Consider the following 21176-nt stretch of genomic DNA (forward strand, 5'->3'; position numbering starts at 1 on the left):
CTCTTCTTTCGTCTTTTTTCTTCCCTTTTTTCTCCAACATTTGTGGCACTGGCGTGGCGCCCCCTGATGGACGGCGCCCTTAGCATTTGCCTATACGGCCTATGCCACGGGCCGGCCCTGGATATTGGTATCGGTAATTAAAGAGTTGGACAATATCGGAATATCGGCAAAAAGCCATTATCGGACATCCCCAACCAACATGGGTAACCTCAAAAGAAGGAACAGGCTTGAAACTTCAAAGTTAACCTTTAGCAGACGCGCCACGTCTACTAAATAGTATGACATTGAGTTGGTGGTAATTCAAAGAATACTGTGCATAGTTTGTGTCAGGCAGTCATAAAACCAGCGATGTCATGTTGTTTGCGGTCCACTGTGCATCACAAAGGCAGAAGTGGGCTTCCAAGTACTTCCAAGTATTACCACTCCATATGTACTTAGGGGAAGCACACAAAGCAACAGAAAGAGTAATTGATCAGTGATCCTTTAGGTGCCATGGCTGCCAACAACACCACCCTGGACTCTACCAGCTGTGACGTGTTTGTCGACCAGAAAGGCACCGTGATCCTGGTCCCCGTCTTCTACTCGCTGGTATTCCTCATCAGCTTGTGTGGCAACGCTTTGGTCCTCTTGGTGATCTGCCAGAAGCGGGAGAAGTTCAACTCCACCGCCGTCTACCTGCTCAACCTGGCCTTGTCAGACATCCTCTTCACGCTGGCGCTGCCCAGCAGGATCATCTACTACATCCTGGACTTCCATTGGCCCTTTGGAGACTTTCTCTGCAGGATGAGCGCTGTCCTTTTCTTTGCCAACACTTATGCAGGTACAAGACACACCATCAGTCAGGGTTTCATGGCGGCTTTGCTTGTTCCACTTAGATGGTTCATTTCAGTTAGTTGGTTAGTACTGTTTGTTCAAGTTAGATGGTTTGTTTGAGTTAGTTGGTTGTTACTGTTCGTTCAAGTTAGATTGTTGGTTATTACTGTTTGTTCAAGTTAAATGGTTTGTTCAAGTTAGTTGGTTATTACTGTTTGTTCAAGTTGGATTGTTGGTTATTACTGTTTGATCAAGTTAGATGGTTGGTTATTACTGTTTGATCAAGTTAGATGGTTGGTTATTATCGTTTGTTCAAGTTAGATGGTTTGTTATTACTGTTTGATCAAGTTAGATGGTTGGTTATTATCGTTTGTTCAAGTTAGATGGTTTGTTCGAGTCGATTGGTTATTACTGTTTGTTCAAGTTAGATTGTTGGTCATTACTGTTTGTTCAAGTTGGATTGTTGGTTATTACTGTTTGTTCAAGCTAGATAGTTGGTTATTACTGTTTGTTCAAGTTTGATGGTTTGTTCAAGTTAGATGGTTTGTTCGAGTCGATTGGTTATTACTGTTTGTTCAAGTTAGATGGTTTGTTGGATTGTTGGTTATTACTGTTTGATCAAGTTAGATGGTTGGTTATTATCGTTTGTTCAAGTTAGATGGTTTGTTCGAGTCGATTGGTTATTACTGTTTGTTCAAGTTAGATTGTTGGTCATTACTGTTTGTTCAAGTTGGATTGTTGGTTATTACTGTTTGTTCAAGCTAGATAGTTGGTTATTACTGTTTGTTCAAGTTTGATGGTTTGTTCAAGTTAGATGGTTTGTTCGAGTCGATTGGTTATTACTGTTTGTTCAAGTTAGATGGTTTGTTTGAGTTAGTTGGTTGTTACTGTTTGTTCAAGTTAGATTGTTGGTTATTACTGTTTGTTCAAGTTAAATGGTTTGTTCAAGTTAGTTGGTTATTACTGTTTGTTCAAGTTGGATTGTTGGTTATTACTGTTTGATCAAGTTAGATGGTTGGTTATTATCGTTTGTTCAAGTTAGATGGTTTGTTCGAGTCGATTGGTTATTACTGTTTGTTCAAGTTAGATTGTTGGTCATTACTGTTTGTTCAAGTTGGATTGTTGGTTATTACTGTTTGTTCAAGCTAGATAGTTGGTTATTACTGTTTGTTCAAGTTTGATGGTTTGTTCAAGTTGGATGGTTTGTTCGAGTCGATTGGTTATTACTGTTTGTTCAAGTTAGATTGTTGGTTATTACTGTTTGTTTTAGTTGGATTGTTGGTTATTACTGTTTGTTCAAGCTAGATAGTTGGTTATTACTGTTTGTTCAAGTTAGATGGTTTGTTCGAGTTAGTTGGTTATTACGGTTTGTTCAAGTTAGATTGTTGGTTATTACTGTTTGTTCAAGTTGGATTGTTGGTTATTACTGTTTGATCAAGTTAGATGGTTGGTTATTATCGTTTGTTCAAGTTAGATGGTTTGTTCGAGTCGATTGGTTATTACTGTTTGTTCAAGTTAGATTGTTGGTCATTACTGTTTGTTCAAGTTGGATTGTTGGTTATTACTGTTTGTTCAAGCTAGATAGTTGGTTATTACTGTTTGTTCAAGTTTGATGGTTTGTTCAAGTTAGATGGTTTGTTCGAGTCGATTGGTTATTACTGTTTGTTCAAGTTAGATTGTTGGTCATTACTGTTTGTTCAAGTTGGATTGTTGGTTATTACTGTTTGTTCAAGCTAGATAGTTGGTTATTACTGTTTGTTCAAGTTTGATGGTTTGTTCAAGTTAGATGGTTTGTTCGAGTCGATTGGTTATTACTGTTTGTTCAAGTTAGATTGTTGGTCATTACTGTTTGTTTTAGTTGGATTGTTGGTTATTACTGTTTGTTCAAGCTAGATAGTTGGTTATTACTGTTTGTTCAAGTTAGATGGTTTGTTCGAGTTAGTTGGTTATTACGGTTTGTTCAAGTTAGATTGTTGGTTATTACTGTTTGTTCAAGTTGGATTGTTGGTTATTACTGTTTGATCAAGTTAGATGGTTGGTTATTATCGTTTGTTCAAGTTAGATGGTTTGTTCGAGTCGATTGGTTATTACTGTTTGTTCAAGTTAGATTGTTGGTCATTACTGTTTGTTCAAGTTGGATTGTTGGTTATTACTGTTTGTTCAAGCTAGATAGTTGGTTATTACTGTTTGTTCAAGTTTGATGGTTTGTTCAAGTTAGATGGTTTGTTCGAGTCGATTGGTTATTACTGTTTGTTCAAGTTAGATTTTTGGTCATTACTGTTTGTTCAAGTTGGATTGTTGGTTATTACTGTTTGTTCAAGCTAGATAGTTGGTTATTACTGTTTGTTCAAGTTTGATGGTTTGTTCAAGTTAGATGGTTTGTTCGAGTCGATTGGTTATTACTGTTTGTTCAAGTTAGATTGTTGGTCATTACTGTTTGTTTTAGTTGGATTGTTGGTTATTACTGTTTGTTCAAGCTAGATAGTTGGTTATTACTGTTTGTTCAAGTTAGATGGTTTGTTCGAGTTAGTTGGTTATTACGGTTTGTTCAAGTTAGATTGTTGGTTATTACTGTTTGTTCAAGTTGGATTGTTGGTTATTATTGTTTGTTCAAGCGAGATGGTTGGTTATTACTGTTTGTTCAAGTTAGATGGTTTGTTCGAGTTATATGGTTATTATTGTTTGTTCAATTTAGTTGGTTGGTTATTACTGTTTGTTCAAGTTAGATGGTTTGTTTGAGTTGATTGGTTACTACTGTTTGTTCAAGTTAAATGGTTTGTTTGAGTTAGTTGGTTATTACTGTTTGTTCATGTTAGATTGTTGGTTATTACTGTTTGTTCAAGTTAGATGGTTTGTTCGAGTTAGTTGGTTATTATTGTTTGTTCAAGTTAGATTGTTGGTTATTACTGTTTGTTCAAGTTGAATGGTTATTAGTTTGTTCAAGTTAAATGGTTTGTTCGAGTGAGTTGGTTATTACTGTTTGTTCAAGTTAGATGGTTGGTTATTACTGTTTGTTCAAGTTAGATGGTTTGTTCGAGTTAGTTGGTTATTACGGTTTGTTCAAGTTAGATTGTTGGTTATTACTGTTTGTTCAAGTTGGATTGTTGGTTATTATTGTTTGTTCAAGCGAGATGGTTGGTTATTACTGTTTGTTCAAGTTAGATGGTTTGTTCGAGTTAGTTGGTTATTACTGTTTGTTCAAGTTAGATGGTTTGTTCGAGTTAGTTGGTTACTACTGTTTGTTTAATTTAGATGGTTGGTTATTACTGTTTGTTCAAGTTAGATGGTTGGTTATTATCGTTTGTTCAAGTTAGATGGTTTGTTCGAGTTATGTGGTTATTATTGTTTGTTCAATTTAGTTGGTTGGTTATTACTGTTTGTTCAAGTTAGATGGTTTGTTTGAGTTGATTGGTTACTACTGTTTGTTCAAGTTAAATGGTTTGTTTGAGTTAGTTGGTTATTACTGTTTGTTCAAGTTAGATTGTTGGTTATTACTGTTTGTTCAAGTTATATGGTTTGTTCGAGTTAGTTGGTTATTATTGTTTGTTCAAGTTAGTTGGTTGGTTATTACTGTTTGTTCAAGTTAAATGGTTTGTTCGAGTGAGTTGGTTATTACTGTTTGTTCAAGTTGGATTGTTGGTTATTACTGTTTGTTCAAGTTAGACGGTTGGTTATTACTGTTTGTTCAAGTTAGATGGTTGGTTATTACTGTTTGTTCAAGTTAGATTGTTGGTTATTACTGTTTGATCAAGTTAGATGGTTGGTTATTATCGTTTGTTCAAGTTAGATGGTTTGTTTGAGTTATATGGTTATTATTTGTTCAATTTAGTTGGTTGGTTATTACTGTTTGTTCAAGTTAGATGGTTTGTTCGAGTTAGTTGGTTATTACTGTTTGTTCAAGTTAAATGGTTTGTTTGCGTTAGTTGGTTATTACTGTTTGTTCAAGTTAGATAGTTGGTTATTACTGTTTGTTCAAGTTAGATGGTTTGTTCGGGTTAGTTGGTTATTATTGTTTGTTCAAGTTAGTTGGTTGGTTATTACTGTTTGTTCAAGTTGATTGGTTATTACGGTTTGTTCAAGTTAAATGATTTGTTCGAGTGAGTTGGTTATTACTGTTTGTTCAAGTTGGATTGTTGGTTATTACTGTTTGTTCAAGTTAGATTGTTGGTTATTACTGTTTGATCAAGTTAGATGGTTTGTTCGAGTTATGTGGTTATTATTGTTTGTTCAATTTAGTTGGTTGGTTATTACTGTTTGTTCAAGTTAGATGGTTTGTGTGAGTTGATTGGTTATTACTGTTTGTTCAAGTTAAATGGTTTGTTTGCGTTAGTTGGTTATTACTGTTTGTTCAAGTTAGAATTTTGGTTATTACTGTTTGTTCAAGTTAGATAGTTTGTTCGAGTTAGTTGGTTATTATTGTTTGTTCAAGTTAGTTGGTTGGTTATTACTGTTTGTGTGAGTTGATTGGTTATTACTGTTTGTTCAAGTTAAATGGTTTGTTTGCGTTAGTTGGTTATTACTGTTTGTTCAAGTTAGAATTTTGGTTATTACTGTTTGTTCAAGTTAGATAGTTTGTTCGAGTTAGTTGGTTATTATTGTTTGTTCAAGTTAGTTGGTTGGTTATTACTGTTTGTTCAAGTTGATTGGTTATTACTGTTTGTTCAAGTTAAATGGTTTGTTCGAGTGAGTTGGTTATTACTGTTTGTTCAAGTTGGATTGTTGGTTACTACTGTTTGTTCAAGCTAGATGGTTGGTTATTACTGTTTGTTCAAGTTAGATGGTTTGTCTGGTTAGTTGGTTGTTACTGTTTGTTCAAGTTAGATGGTTTGTTCGAGTTAGTTGGTTATTACTGTTTGTTCAAGTTAGATTGTTGGTTATTACTGTTTGTTCAAGTTGGATTGTTGGTTATTACCGTTTGTTCAAGCTAAATAAATGATAAATGGGTTATACTTGTATAGCGCTTTTCTACCTTCAAGGTACTCAAAGCGCTTTGACAGTATTTCCACATTCACCCATTCACACACACATTCACACACTGATGGCGGGAGCTGCCATGCAAGGCGCTAACCAGCACCCATCAGGAGCAAGGGGTGAAGTGTCTTGCCCAAGGACACAACGGACGTGACTAGGATGGTAGAAGGTGGGGATTGAACCCCAGTAACCAGCAACCCTCCGATTGCTGGCACGGCCACTCTACCAACTTCGCCACGCCGTCCCCATGGTTGGTTATTACTGTTTGTTCAAGTTAGATGGTTTGTTCGAGTTAGTTGGTTGTTACTGTTTGTTCAAGTTAGATAGTTAGTTATTACTGTTTGTTCAAGTTAGATGGTTTGTTCGAGTTAGTTGGTTATTACTGTTTGTTCAAGTTAGATTGTTGGTTATTACTGTTTGTTCAAGTTGGATTGTTGGTTATTACTGTTTGTTCAAGCTAGATAGTTGGTTATTACTGTTTGTTCAAGTTAGATGGTTTGTTCGAGCTAGTTGGTTATTACTGTTTGTTCAAGTTAGATTGTTGGTTATTACTGTTTGTTCAAGTTGGATTGTTGGTTATTACTGTTTGTTCAAGCGAGATGGTTGGTTATTACTGTTTGTTCAAGTTAGATGGTTTGTTCAAATTAGTTGGTTGTTACTGTTTGTTCAAGTTAGATAGTTATTACTGTTTGTTCAAGTTAGATGTTTGTTCGAGCTAGTTGGTTATTACTGTTTGTTCAAGTTAGATTGTTGGTTATTACTGTTTGTTCAAGTTGGATTGTTGGTTATTATTGTTTGTTCAAGCGAGATGGTTGGTTATTACTGTTTGTTCAAGTTAGATGGTTTGTTCGAGTTAGTTGGTTGTTACTGTTTGTTCAAGTTAGATAGTTAGTTATTACTGTTTGTTCAAGTTAGATGGTTTGTTCGAGCTAGTTGGTTATTACTGTTTGTTCAAGTTAGATTGTTGGTTATTACTGTTTGATCAAGTTAGATGGTTTGTTTGAGTTGATTGGTTACTACTGTTTGTTCAAGTTAAATGGTTTGTTTGAGTTAGTTGGTTGTTACTGTTTGTTCAAGTTAGATAGTTATTACTGTTTGTTCAAGTTAGATGGTTTGTTCGAGCTAGATGGTTATTACTGTTTGTTCAAGTTAGATTGTTGGTTATTACTGTTTGATCAAGTTAGATGGTTTGTTTGAGTTGATTGGTTACTACTGTTTGTTCAAGTTAAATGGTTTGTTTGAGTTAGTTGGTTATTATCGTTTGTTCAAGTTAGATGGTTTGTTCGAGTTATGTGGTTATTATTGTTTGTTCAATTCAGTTGGTTGGTTATTACTGTTTGTTCAAGTTAGATGGTTTGTTCGAGTCGATTGGTTATTACTGTTTGTTCAAGTTAAATGGTTTGTTTGAGTTAGTTGGTTATTACTGTTTGTTCAAGTTAGATTGTTGGTTATTACTGTTTGTTCAAGTTAGATGGTTTGTTCGAGTTAGTTGGTTATTATTGTTTGTTCAAGTTAGTTGGTTGGTTATTACTGTTTGTTCAAGTTAGATGGTTGGTTATTACTGTTTGTTCAAGTTAGATGGTTTGTTTGAGTTAGTTGGTTATTACTGTTTGTTCAAGTTAGATGGTTTGTTTGAGTTAGTTGGTTACTACTGTTTGTTTAATTTAGATGGTTGGTTATTACTGTTTGTTCAAGTTAGATGGTTGGTTATTATCGTTTGTTCAAGTTAGATGGTTTGTTCGAGTTATGTGGTTATTATTGTTTGTTCAATTTAGTTGGTTGGTTATTACTGTTTGTTCAAGTTAGATGGTTTGTTTGAGTTGATTGGTTACTACTGTTTGTTCAAGTTAAATGGTTTGTTTGAGTTAGTTGGTTATTACTGTTTGTTCAAGTTAGATTGTTGGTTATTACTGTTTGTTCAAGTTATATGGTTTGTTCGAGTTAGTTGGTTATTATTGTTTGTTCAAGTTAGTTGGTTGGTTATTACTGTTTGTTCAAGTTAAATGGTTTGTTCGAGTGAGTTGGTTATTACTGTTTGTTCAAGTTGGATTGTTGGTTATTACTGTTTGTTCAAGTTAGACGGTTGGTTATTACTGTTTGTTCAAGTTAGATGGTTGGTTATTACTGTTTGTTCAAGTTAGATTGTTGGTTATTACTGTTTGATCAAGTTAGATGGTTGGTTATTATCGTTTGTTCAAGTTAGATGGTTTGTTTGAGTTATATGGTTATTATTTGTTCAATTTAGTTGGTTGGTTATTACTGTTTGTTCAAGTTAGATGGTTTGTTCGAGTTAGTTGGTTATTACTGTTTGTTCAAGTTAAATGGTTTGTTTGCGTTAGTTGGTTATTACTGTTTGTTCAAGTTAGATAGTTGGTTATTACTGTTTGTTCAAGTTAGATGGTTTGTTCGGGTTAGTTGGTTATTATTGTTTGTTCAAGTTAGTTGGTTGGTTATTACTGTTTGTTCAAGTTGATTGGTTATTACGGTTTGTTCAAGTTAAATGATTTGTTCGAGTGAGTTGGTTATTACTGTTTGTTCAAGTTGGATTGTTGGTTATTACTGTTTGTTCAAGTTAGATGGTTGGTTATTACTGTTTGTTCAAGTTAGATTGTTGGTTATTACTGTTTGATCAAGTTAGATGGTTTGTTCGAGTTATGTGGTTATTATTGTTTGTTCAATTTAGTTGGTTGGTTATTACTGTTTGTTCAAGTTAGATGGTTTGTGTGAGTTGATTGGTTATTACTGTTTGTTCAAGTTAAATGGTTTGTTTGCGTTAGTTGGTTATTACTGTTTGTTCAAGTTAGAATTTTGGTTATTACTGTTTGTTCAAGTTAGATAGTTTGTTCGAGTTAGTTGGTTATTATTGTTTGTTCAAGTTAGTTGGTTGGTTATTACTGTTTGTTCAAGTTGATTGGTTATTACTGTTTGTTCAAGTTAAATGGTTTGTTCGAGTGAGTTGGTTATTACTGTTTGTTCAAGTTGGATTGTTGGTTACTACTGTTTGTTCAAGCTAGATGGTTGGTTATTACTGTTTGTTCAAGTTAGATGGTTTGTCTGGTTAGTTGGTTGTTACTGTTTGTTCAAGTTAGATGGTTTGTTCGAGTTAGTTGGTTATTACTGTTTGTTCAAGTTAGATTGTTGGTTATTACTGTTTGTTCAAGTTGGATTGTTGGTTATTACCGTTTGTTCAAGCTAAATAAATGATAAATGGGTTATACTTGTATAGCGCTTTTCTACCTTCAAGGTACTCAAAGCGCTTTGACAGTATTTCCACATTCACCCATTCACACACACATTCACACACTGATGGCGGGAGCTGCCATGCAAGGCGCTAACCAGCACCCATCAGGAGCAAGGGGTGAAGTGTCTTGCCCAAGGACACAACGGACGTGACTAGGATGGTAGAAGGTGGGGATTGAACCCCAGTAACCAGCAACCCTCCGATTGCTGGCACGGCCACTCTACCAACTTCGCCACGCCGTCCCCATGGTTGGTTATTACTGTTTGTTCAAGTTAGATGGTTTGTTCGAGTTAGTTGGTTGTTACTGTTTGTTCAAGTTAGATAGTTAGTTATTACTGTTTGTTCAAGTTAGATGGTTTGTTCGAGTTAGTTGGTTATTACTGTTTGTTCAAGTTAGATTGTTGGTTATTACTGTTTGTTCAAGTTGGATTGTTGGTTATTACTGTTTGTTCAAGCTAGATAGTTGGTTATTACTGTTTGTTCAAGTTAGATGGTTTGTTCGAGCTAGTTGGTTATTACTGTTTGTTCAAGTTAGATTGTTGGTTATTACTGTTTGTTCAAGTTGGATTGTTGGTTATTACTGTTTGTTCAAGCGAGATGGTTGGTTATTACTGTTTGTTCAAGTTAGATGGTTTGTTCGAATTAGTTGGTTGTTACTGTTTGTTCAAGTTAGATAGTTATTACTGTTTGTTCAAGTTAGATGTTTGTTCGAGCTAGTTGGTTATTACTGTTTGTTCAAGTTAGATTGTTGGTTATTACTGTTTGTTCAAGTTGGATTGTTGGTTATTATTGTTTGTTCAAGCGAGATGGTTGGTTATTACTGTTTGTTCAAGTTAGATGGTTTGTTCGAGTTAGTTGGTTGTTACTGTTTGTTCAAGTTAGATAGTTAGTTATTACTGTTTGTTCAAGTTAGATGGTTTGTTCGAGCTAGTTGGTTATTACTGTTTGTTCAAGTTAGATTGTTGGTTATTACTGTTTGATCAAGTTAGATGGTTTGTTTGAGTTGATTGGTTACTACTGTTTGTTCAAGTTAAATGGTTTGTTTGAGTTAGTTGGTTGTTACTGTTTGTTCAAGTTAGATAGTTATTACTGTTTGTTCAAGTTAGATGGTTTGTTCGAGCTAGATGGTTATTACTGTTTGTTCAAGTTAGATTGTTGGTTATTACTGTTTGATCAAGTTAGATGGTTTGTTTGAGTTGATTGGTTACTACTGTTTGTTCAAGTTAAATGGTTTGTTTGAGTTAGTTGGTTATTATCGTTTGTTCAAGTTAGATGGTTTGTTCGAGTTATGTGGTTATTATTGTTTGTTCAATTCAGTTGGTTGGTTATTACTGTTTGTTCAAGTTAGATGGTTTGTTCGAGTCGATTGGTTATTACTGTTTGTTCAAGTTAAATGGTTTGTTTGAGTTAGTTGGTTATTACTGTTTGTTCAAGTTAGATTGTTGGTTATTACTGTTTGTTCAAGTTAGATGGTTTGTTCGAGTTAGTTGGTTATTATTGTTTGTTCAAGTTAGTTGGTTGGTTATTACTGTTTGTTCAAGTTAGATGGTTGGTTATTACTGTTTGTTCAAGTTAGATGGTTTGTTTGAGTTAGTTGGTTATTACTGTTTGTTCAAGTTAGATGGTTTGTTTGAGTTAGTTGGTTACTACTGTTTGTTTAATTTAGATGGTTGGTTATTACTGTTTGTTCAAGTTAGATGGTTTGTTCGAGTTAGTTGGTTATTACGGTTTGTTCAAGTTAGATTGTTGGTTATTAGTTTGTTCAAGTTAATGGTTATTAGTTTGTTCAAGTTAAATGGTTTGTTCGAGTTAGTTGGTTATTACTGTTTGTTCAAGTTAGATGGTTGGTTATTACTGTTTGTTCAAGTTAGATGGTTGGTTATTACTGTTTGTTCAAGTTAGATGGTTTGTTTGAGTTAGTTGGTTATTACTGTTTGTTCAAGTTAGATGGTTTGTTCGAGTTAGTTGGTTACTACTGTTTGTTTAATTTAGATGGTTGGTTATTACTGTTTGTTCAAGTTAGATGGTTTGTTTGAGTTAGTTGGTTATTACTGTTTGTTCAAGTTAGATTGTTGGTTATTATTGTTTGTTCAAGTTGGATTGTTGGTCATTATTGTTTGTTCAAGCGAGATGGTTGGTTATTACTGTTTGTTCAAGTTAGATGGTTTGTTCGAGTTAGTTGGTTGTTACTGTTTGTTCAAGTTAGAAAGTTAGTTATTACAGTTTGTTCAAGTTAGATGGTTTGTTCGAGCTACTTGGTTATTACTGTTTGTTCAAGTTAGATGGTTGGTTATTACTGTTTGATCAAGTTAGATGGTTGGTTATTATCGTTTGTTCAAGTTAGATGGTTTGTTCGAGTTATGTGGTTATTATTGTTTGTTCAATTTAGTTGGTTGGTTATTACTGTTTGTTCAAGTTAGATGGTTTGTTCGAGTCGATTGGTTATTACTGTTTGTTCAAGTTAAATGGTTTGTTTGAGTTAGTTGGTTATTACTGTTTGTTCATGTTAGATTGTTGGTTATTACTGTTTGTTCAAGTTGGATTGTTGGTTATTACTGTTTGTTCAAGTTAGATGGTTGGTTATTACTGTTTGATCAAGTTAGATGGTTGGTTATTATCGTTTGTTCAAGTTAGATGGTTTGTTCGCGTTAATTGGTTATTATTGTTTGTTCAATTTAGTTGGTTGGTTATTACTGTTTGTTCAAGTTAGATGGTTTGTTTGAGTTGATTGGTTACTACTGTTTGTTCAAGTTAAATGGTTTGTTTGAGTTAGTTGGTTATTACTGTTTGTTCAAGTTAGATTGTTGGTTATTACTGTTTGTTCAAGTTAGATGGTTTGTTCGAGTTAGTTGGTTATTATTGTTTGTTCAAGTTAGTTGGTTGGTTATTACTGTTTGTTCAAGTTGTTGGTTATTACGGTTTGTTCAAGTTTAATGATTTGTTCGAGTTAGTTGGTTATTACGGTTTGTTCTAAGATAGTCGTTTGATGGATTTGGTGAGTTGGATGTTTAGAATAAGTCGGCCGGTTTGTTTGAGGTAGTAGTTTAGTTTGTAGGTATTAGTTGGCTAGTTTATACCAGTTAGTCAAGATGAATCAGTCAGTAGTTGTCCTTATGTTATACTCTAACTACATGTTAGACAGTTGTGCTTCTAAATTTTGACAGTAGTTTTTAGAGATGCGCGGTTTGCGGGCACAACCGCGGAGTCCGCGGATTATCCGCGGATCGGGCGGATGAAATTTAAAAAAATTAGATTTTATCCGCGGGTCGGGTCGGGTCGGGTGGTTAAAAAAAAATTAGATTTTAAATAGATTCAGGCGGGTGGCAGTTAAACCAATTGGGAAATATATATACATAGTTAAATGTTGTTACCCACATACGAAAAACGAGCAGGCACCTGCAGCATATGCCACAACAGAAGAAAAAGAAAAAAAAGAGATGGACACTTTTACGGAGCGGAGAAGTGACGCCTCGCCGGGGTCCGGGACCGAGGCCCCTTCCCCCGAGAGGGCCCCACCGGGAGCCGTAGCTGAGGCGATCCGCGAGAAGGGCCCGACGCACGTCCAGGGTCACCACCGCGCCCACCGCACCGACACGCCGCCTCGTCCGCCTTCGCCGCGGCCGGCGTCACGCGCAGCAGGTAAGCAGCTTACCTGCCCGCCACCCCCGTGGCCGGGGGCTCGTAACAGGGGTCACTCCGCGCGCTCCGCCCGCGCAGCTTACCTGCCCGCCACCCCTGTTGCCGGGGGCTCGTAACAGGGGTCACTCCGCGCGCTCCGCCCGCGCAGCTTACCTGCCCGCCACCCCTGTTGCCGGGGGCGCGTAACAGGGGTCACTCCGCGCGCAGTGCGCTCACGAAAGGGGTGGGGCTCACCCTGGTTGATATAGACAGCAGGACGGTGGCCATGGAAGTTGGAACCCGCTAAGGAGTGTGTAACAACCCACCTGCCGAATCAACTAGCCCTGAAAATGGATGGCGCTGGAGCGTCGGGCCCATATACCCGGCCGTCGCCTGCAGCGAGACGCGCTTGGAGGTGCGCTCAGCGCAGCTCCCATATGATTGCGCACTGGTGTGCGTCTGGGTCGTGACAGCGTGGCACGCGAATGTCTGTGCTGCATTGGATCAGTCTCCTTTCTTTAACAGGCAAAAGCTTTATAACCTCACTAATGCCTTGCATCGTCTATATTAGATATATAACAACGGGCGGGTGCGGGTGGATGCGGTTCTGATCAAATGTTAGATCGGGTGGATTGCGGATGGTTGACGACTTTCTGATGCGGTTGCGGATGAAATAATTGCCTATCCGCGCATCTCTAGTAGTTTTACAAAGACCATTTTCTGTTGATTTTGTACAAATCCCTGACTAATAACTCTTATCAAGTCACTTTGTTATTAATGAGCTACTAACATTAAACCTCATCTTTTTGTCCAAACTGTAGGAATTGGCTTCATGACCTGCATCAGTCTGGACCGCTACCTGGCCGTGGTGCACCCTCAGCGGATGCTCCGTCTGCGGCAGGTCAAACTGGTCCGCTGGATCTGCTGCTTGGTCTGGGCTGTGGTGTTGGTGCAAGTAGCTCCTCTGCTTTTCTACAGCAAGCTGCAGCACCACGGCGACAGGTGGACGTGCATGGAGTACATCGACGTGGACAACTCCCAGTGGAAGCCACACTTCCTACTTCTGGGCTGCGTCGTCTCCTTCTGTTGTCCCCTTGTCGCCATCTTGGTCTCCTACGCCAGGATCCACGCAAAGCTGCGGGTGGCGGCCGGACGCAACTCCACGAGCCCGTCGAAGAGGAACCACAGAGCCGACGCTATCATTCTTCTCATCCTCCTGACGTTTATCGCCTGCTTCAGCCCTTACCACCTTAACGTGATGCAGTTCTTGTGCAGGAGGATGCACCATGAGGTCAGCTGTGAGGAACTGAGAGCCTTCAGGGTCTACTCACAGGTAATGAAGGAAGACAGATCTATTTAAAACGTACTTAAATATATTTTTTACAGTAGGGAGGGGAATTATACGGGCCTATTCATCGCGGTTTACCTGACACATGAAACGTGAAGACCTGGAGGGCACACTATCGACTTTAGCTGCTTTGAATATCTTACAAATGTGTTTTGTGGCATTTCCAACCACAGCGCGACTTGCTATGTAGAGTGGCGCTTTCCATCATTTTTAGCAGACTGCATTGCAAAATTATTAATCCCCCACCCCTTCCTCTCACGCGAGATCCACCGATTGTTGGTTATTACTGTTTGTTCAAGTTGGATTGTTGGTTATTATTGTTTGTTCAAGCGAGATGGTTTGTTCGAGTTAGTTGGTTGTTACTGTTTGTTCAAGTTAGATAGTTAGTTATTACTGTTTGTTCAAGTTAGATGGTTTGTTCGAGCTAGTTGGTTATTACTGTTTGTTCAAGTTAGATTGTTGGTTATTACTGTTTGATCAAGTTAGATGGTTTGTTCGAGTTATATGGTTATTATTGTTTGTTCAATTTAGTTGGTTGGTTATTACTGTTTGTTCAAGTTAAATGGTTTGTTCGAGTTATATGGTTATTATTGTTTGTTCAATTTAGTTGGTTGGTTATTACTGTTTGTTCAAGTTAAATGGTTTGTTTGAGTTAGTTGGTTGTTACTGTTTGTTCAAGTTAGATTGTTGGTTATTACTGTTTGTTCAAGTTAGATGGTTTGTTCGAGTTAGTTGGTTATTATTGTTTGTTCAAGTTAGTTGGTTGGTTATTACTGTTTGTTCAAGTTAGATGGTTTGTTCGAGTTAGTTGGTTATTATTGTTTGTTCAAGTTAGTTGGTTGGTTATTACTGTTTGTTCAAGTTGATTGGTTATTACGGTTTGTTCAAGTTAAATGATTTGTTCGAGTGAGTTGGTTATTACTGTTTGTTCAAGTTGGATTGTTGGTTATTACTGTTTGTTCAAGTTAGATGGTTGGTTATTATTGTTTGTTCAAGTTAGATGGTTTGTTCGAGTTATATGGTTATTATTGTTTGTTCAATTTAGTTGGTTGGTTACTACTGTTTGTTCAAGTTAGATGGTTTGTTTGAGTTGATTGGTTACTACTGTTTGTTCAAGTTAAATGGTTTGTTTGAGTTAGTTGGTTATTACTGTTTGTTCAAGTTAGATTGTTGGTTATTACTGTTTGTTCAAGTTAGATGGTTTGTTCGAGTTAGTTGGTTATTATTGTTTGTTCAAGTTAGTTGGTTGGTTATTACTGTTTGTTCAAGTTGAATGGTTATTAGTTTGTTCAAGTTAAATGGTTTGTTCGAGTTAGTTGGTTATTACTGTTTGTTCAAGTTAGATGGTTGGTTATTACTGTTTGTTCAAGTTAGATGGTTGGTTATTACTGTTTGTTCAAGTTCAATGGTTTGTTCGAGTTAGTTGGTTACGACTGTTTGTTTAATTTAGATGGTTGGTTATTACTGTTTGTTCAAGTTAGATGGTTTGTTTGAGTTAGTTGCTTCCTCTCACGCGAGATCCACCGAGGAATGGGGCCGCATGACTCCCTTCCCTACTGTAAGCAGTCAGCAAATGTCGTGTGAATTAACAGTACCGTATTTTTCGGACTATAAGGCGCACTTAAAACCCTTTTATTGCACTAGAGAATAATACAATATGTTGATCAACTGAACTCTGCTAAGCAATGTGCTCTACATACAACACAAAAAGACAAAGATATGTTTCAAAGGGCCGATTTGTTTCAGGCCAGAACAAATTGACAAAACTATTTTAAATAGCTGCAACATAACATACATAAGTAACAAACAACATAGCTGTAAACCAAGGAAGGCACACACTACATACACAAAGCCTAACCAGGCGTTTTTTTTCTCTCAAGGAATTCAGAAATAAAATCATGTCTGAAGCCCAGAACACTCTACACATTTCTCCAGTTTTAGATTAGAGATAAGGAAAGACTGGCCCGGCCCACTAGCATCCCTCTTTATGTTTGTTGAACTTTATAGTCTATACCAGGGGTGCTCATTACGTCGATCGCGAGCTACCGGTCGATCTCGGAGGGTGTGTCAGTCGATCACCAGCCAGGCATTAAAAAAATAGTCCTAAAAATGAGCGATCATAAATCTTCACTATGACGTCACTTTCGTCACTTGATTGACATTCACGGCACCCGAGGGTCTTCTGAGATGACGCTGGCTGCTGCCAGCTCATTAAAATTACCGACTGGAAGGCGAGAAACACTTTATTTCAACAGACTCCGGCGCCGTACCTGTCGTCAAAACTCCAAAGACCGACTGCACAGTTGCACAGTTGCGCTAACAAAACAAGAGTCTCAGAAAGCTGGCGTGCACAAGCTAGCAAGCTACGGAGTTTGCCGACAATGTATTTCTTGTAAAGTGTATACAAAGGAGTACGGAAGCTGGACAAATAAGATGCCAAAAACCTACCACTTTCATGTGGTATTGGACAGAAAGGAGGACTTTTTTCTCCTCCATTCGAAAATGCGGACGTTTTTTGCACCACTGTCTGATTCCAATCAATGCAAGTCATCACAATCAGGTAATACACCAACTTATATTCTTGTCTTCATGAAAGAAAGGAATCTATATGTGTTAAACATGCTTGTATTATCTTTAAACACCTTTAACTTGTTGACAATATTAACTATATGTGTTAAACATGCTTGTATTATCTTTAAACACCTTAACTTGTTAACAATATTAACTATATGTGTTAAACATGCTTGTTTTATCTTTAACCACCTTTAAGTTGTTAACAATATTAACTATATGTGTTAAACATGCTTGCATTATCTTTAAACACCTTTAACTTGTTAACAATATTAACTATATGTGTTAAACATGCTTGTATTATCTTTAAACACCTTTAACTTATTAATAATATTAACTATGTGTATTAAAACATGCTTGTATTATCATTAAACACCTTTAAGTTGTTAACAATATTAACTATATGTGTTAAACATGCTTGCATTATCTTTAAACACCTTTAACTTGTTAACAATATTAACTATATGTGTTAAACATGCTTGTATTATCTTTAAACACCTTTAACTTATTAATAATATTAACTATGTGTATTAAAACATGCTTGTATTATCATTAAACACCTTTAACTTGTTAACAATATTAACTATATGTATTAAACATGCTTGCATTATCTTTAAACACCTTTAACTTGTAAAAAATATTAACTATATGAATTAAACATACTTGTATTATCATTAAACACCTTTTAATTTATTAACAATATTAATTATGTGTTAAACATGATTGCATTATCATTAAACACCTTTAATTTATTAACAATATTAATTATGTGTTAAACATGCTTGCATTATCATTAAACACCTTTAACTTATTAACAAAAACATATATTTCATAAATAAGTAAATATAAATTATATATATGAATGAGGTAGATCCCCACGACTTGATCAATTGAAAAGTAGCTCGCCTGCAGAAAAAGTGTGAGCACCCCTGGTCTATACATTTAGAGCGATGTGATAATCAAACACTCTAGAAGTCTAGAATGAAAGAGCAACAGTATATAAGAGAATTGACAGAGTGTGTGTACCTTCAGTGCGCAGTGCCTCGTTAAAATCCAGCCGCTGTTGCTTAGGAGGTGAAGTGTGTCTCTCTTTACTAGCTTCGTCGAAGCATGTTGCTTTTGTAGCTGTTTCAGCAGATTTGAATTGCTGTTTTGGGCAGTAGATAGGATCTTTGATCCAAGACACAACTTACATTCAACTAAAATGTTCTTTTCTTTGTGGTCGACAAAAGAAAAGTATTGAGAATATCTCCATGTTAAGAAACTCGGCTTCGGGCTTCGCCATGATGTCTTGTTAGTAAACACAGACACGCCCCCTCCCACACACACACACACACACACACACACACACACACACACACACACACACACACACACACACACACGCACACACACACACACACACACACACACACACACACACACATTGCAGCGCTGCAATAAAACACACTCAGATCTTCTCAGTTTCTAGCCGATACTACATCAAAAATAACGTAAAATAACGCAGTAACGCATCATGTAGTCACGGTAACTGAGTTACTGAATATAAAAAATAACGCGTTAGATTACTAGTTACCGCCGAAAGTAACGGTGTTACAGTAACGCGTAACAGTAATGCGTTACTTTGTAACGCGTTAGTCCCAACACTGCTAAGCATACTGGCTATCAAACCATCCATCCATCCATCTTCTTCCGCTTATCCGAGGTCGGGTCGCGGGGGCAGCAGCCTAAGCAGGGAAGCCCAGACTTCCCTCTCCCCAGCCACTTCGTCCAGCTCTTCCTGTGGGACCCCGAGGCGTTCCCAGGCCAGCCGGGAGACATAGTCTTCCCAACGTGTCCTGGGTCTTCCCCGTGGCCTCCTACCGGTCGGACGTGCCCTAAACACCTCCCTAGGGAGGCGTTCGGGTGGCATCCTGACCAGATGCCCGAACCACCTCATCTGGCTCCTCTCCATGTGGAGGAGCAGCGGCTTTACTTTGATCTCCCCCCGGATGACAGAGCTTCTCACCCTATCTCTAAGGAAGAGACCCACCACCCGGCGGAGGAAACTCATTTGGGTTGCTTGTACCCGTGATCTTGTCCTTTCGGTCATAACCCAAAGCTCATGACCATAGGTGAGGATGGGAACGTAGATCGACCGGTAAATTGAGAGCTTTGCCTTCCGGCTCAGCTCCTTCTTCACCACAACGGATCGATACAGCGTCCGCATTACTGAAGACGCCGCACCGATCCGCCTGTCGATCTCACCATCCACTCTTCCCTCACTCGTGAACAAGACTCCGAGGTACTTGAACTCCTCCACTTGGGGCAAGATCTCCTCCCCAACCCGGAGATGGCACTCCACCCTTTTCCGGGCGAGAACCATGGACTCGGACTTGGAGGTACTGATTCTCATCCCAGTCGCTTCACACTCGGCTGCGAACCGATCCAGCGAGAGCTGAAGATCCTGGCCAGATGAAGCCATCAGGACCACATCATCTGCAAAAAGCAGAGACCCAATCCTGCAGCCACCAAACCGGATCCCCTCAACGGCTTGACTGCGCCTAGAAATTCTGTCCATAAAAGTTATGAACAGAATCGGTGACAAAGGGCAGCCTTGGCGGAGTCCAACCCTCACTGGAAACGTGTCCGACTTACTTCCGGCAATGCGGACCAAGCTCTGGCACTGATCATATAGGGAGCGGACTGCCACAATCAGACAGTCCGATACCCCGTACTCTCTGAGCACTCCCCACAGGACTTCCCGAGGGACACGGTCGAATGCCTTCTCCAAGTCCACAAAACACATGTAGACTGGTTGGGCAAACTCCCATGCACCCTCAAGGACCCTGCCCAGAGTATAGAGCTGGTCCACAGTTCCACGACCAGGACGAAAACCACACTGTTCCTCCTGAATCCGAGGTTCGACTATCCGGCGTAAGCCTCCTCTCCAGTACACCTGAATAGACCTTACCGGGAAGGCTGAGGAGTGTGATCCCACGATAGTTAGAACACACCCTCCGGTTCCCCTTCTTAAAGAGAGGAACCACCACCCCGGTCTGCCAATCCAGAGGCACCGCCCCCGAAGTCCACGCGATGCTGCAGAGTCTTGTCAACCAAGACAGCCCCACAGCATCCAGAGCCTAAAGGAACTCCGGGCGGATCTCATCCACCCCCGGGGCCTTGCCACCGAGGAGCTTTTTAACTACCTCAGCAACCTCAGCCCCAGAAATAGGAGAGCCCACCACAGACTCCCCAGGCACTGCCTTCCTATCTAACTATTTGTGGCATTGCTTGCTCAAAGTGTGGACAGTCACGTTTACATAATAATAAATATTTCAAGTTCAGCTATGCTGAACTCAGGAAGTAAATGCAAAGGTTTAGTATGTTGTTCGGTTTTGCACAATATTTTAGATTTAGGTACATACGTACCAATAATTCTGCAACACCTTACGCTACTAATGTGCTTTTAATGGGGCACTGCCTTTCTTGCAAAAATCATCACTGACAATATTTGATAATATGACAATGATTCCATTGCAGATTACAGTCTTGCTCATGAACTTCAACTGCTGCCTGGACCCGGTCCTCTACTTCTTTGCCATTAGGACATACAAGAAGCGAGTGATGAACCTGTTTAGGGAGCGCCTGTGCGTTTCCACTCCTACCATCACCACCCTCGCTTTAGCCAAGACCACGACTGACAACAGCAGCAGCGACAGCTAAGGCGCCACAATCATCATTTTTTTGGGTCACATTTCTTCAAGATTAAAGCATTTCTTGTTCAATATGGATTGATACTCCTATTAAAGTGGATATTACGTGTATTTATGTGTGCACACTGAGTGTTTAACATGGTCGGGTTTCAGTACCAGTTCTCTATAATACTGCTGTATGTCAGTTGTGTGGGGGCTTTGAACCATTTCCTCATGCTCTGTTCCTGGCTTCTTCCCTACTTGATATACGTGTGTGTGTGTGTGTGTGTGTGTGTGTGTGTGTGTGTGTGTGTGTGTGTGTGTGTGTGTGTGTGTGTGTGTGTGTGTGTGTGTGTGTGTGTGTGTGTGTGTGTGTGTGTGTGTGTGTGTTTGCTGTCCTTAAAAATCGCCAACTTGCATAACTTGTGTGTGTATGGTCAAATCTACCTAGCAACAGCGGTCGGTCCTCACAACTACATAAGTAAAATATTTTGTTTTACTTTGTGTGTTTTGCATTCTGAAGTGAGGTTGCAACTCTCTACTCCCGTATAGTGCTTGATATATTTTTTTTCATCATTCTAGCTATAGTGGAAAGGGGGGCCCTCCCAACCTACTGACCAAACGTGGGTCCACACAAAGTAGGCAAGACATGTATATGTGTGTGTGTGTGTGTGTGTGTGTGTGTGTGTGTGTGTGTGTTCTTGTATTTCTACCCTTCTTGAGACATGAAGAAGGAAAAGTATCTTCCATATGAGGAGGTGTGAACAAGTGATGACATAAATCATGGTCCCAATAACATTGCATCTAATAGACAATGTCTCATTAGCACCCCTGCTGGTCGAAATGAGGGTGGTCCCAAAAATAAGGGATTTTTCAAATTGACTGTGTCGCTTTTAAAAGTGCTCCCCCTCTGGCCAACATATGAAATAACAAGTGTGTA

The 21176-nt window shown here is 38.4% G+C and overlaps 1 protein-coding gene across 1 annotated transcript; it reads left to right on the forward strand.

Annotated features, from left to right (window-relative positions):
* Nucleotides 1–442: 442 nt before the first annotated feature.
* Nucleotides 443–20786, forward strand: LOC133613129 (G-protein coupled receptor 183). The gene is made up of 3 exons (XM_061970515.1): nucleotides 443–820; nucleotides 13465–13976; nucleotides 20085–20786. The coding sequence occupies exons 1-3, from the start codon at nucleotides 493–495 to the stop codon at nucleotides 20265–20267; spliced, it is 1023 nt and encodes a 340-aa protein (XP_061826499.1). The 5' UTR covers nucleotides 443–492; the 3' UTR covers nucleotides 20268–20786.
* Nucleotides 20787–21176: the final 390 nt, after the last annotated feature.

Source organism: Nerophis lumbriciformis, linkage group LG13 (genome assembly GCF_033978685.3).
Source record: "Nerophis lumbriciformis linkage group LG13, RoL_Nlum_v2.1, whole genome shotgun sequence".
Lineage (NCBI taxonomy): Eukaryota > Metazoa > Chordata > Actinopteri > Syngnathiformes > Syngnathidae > Nerophis > Nerophis lumbriciformis.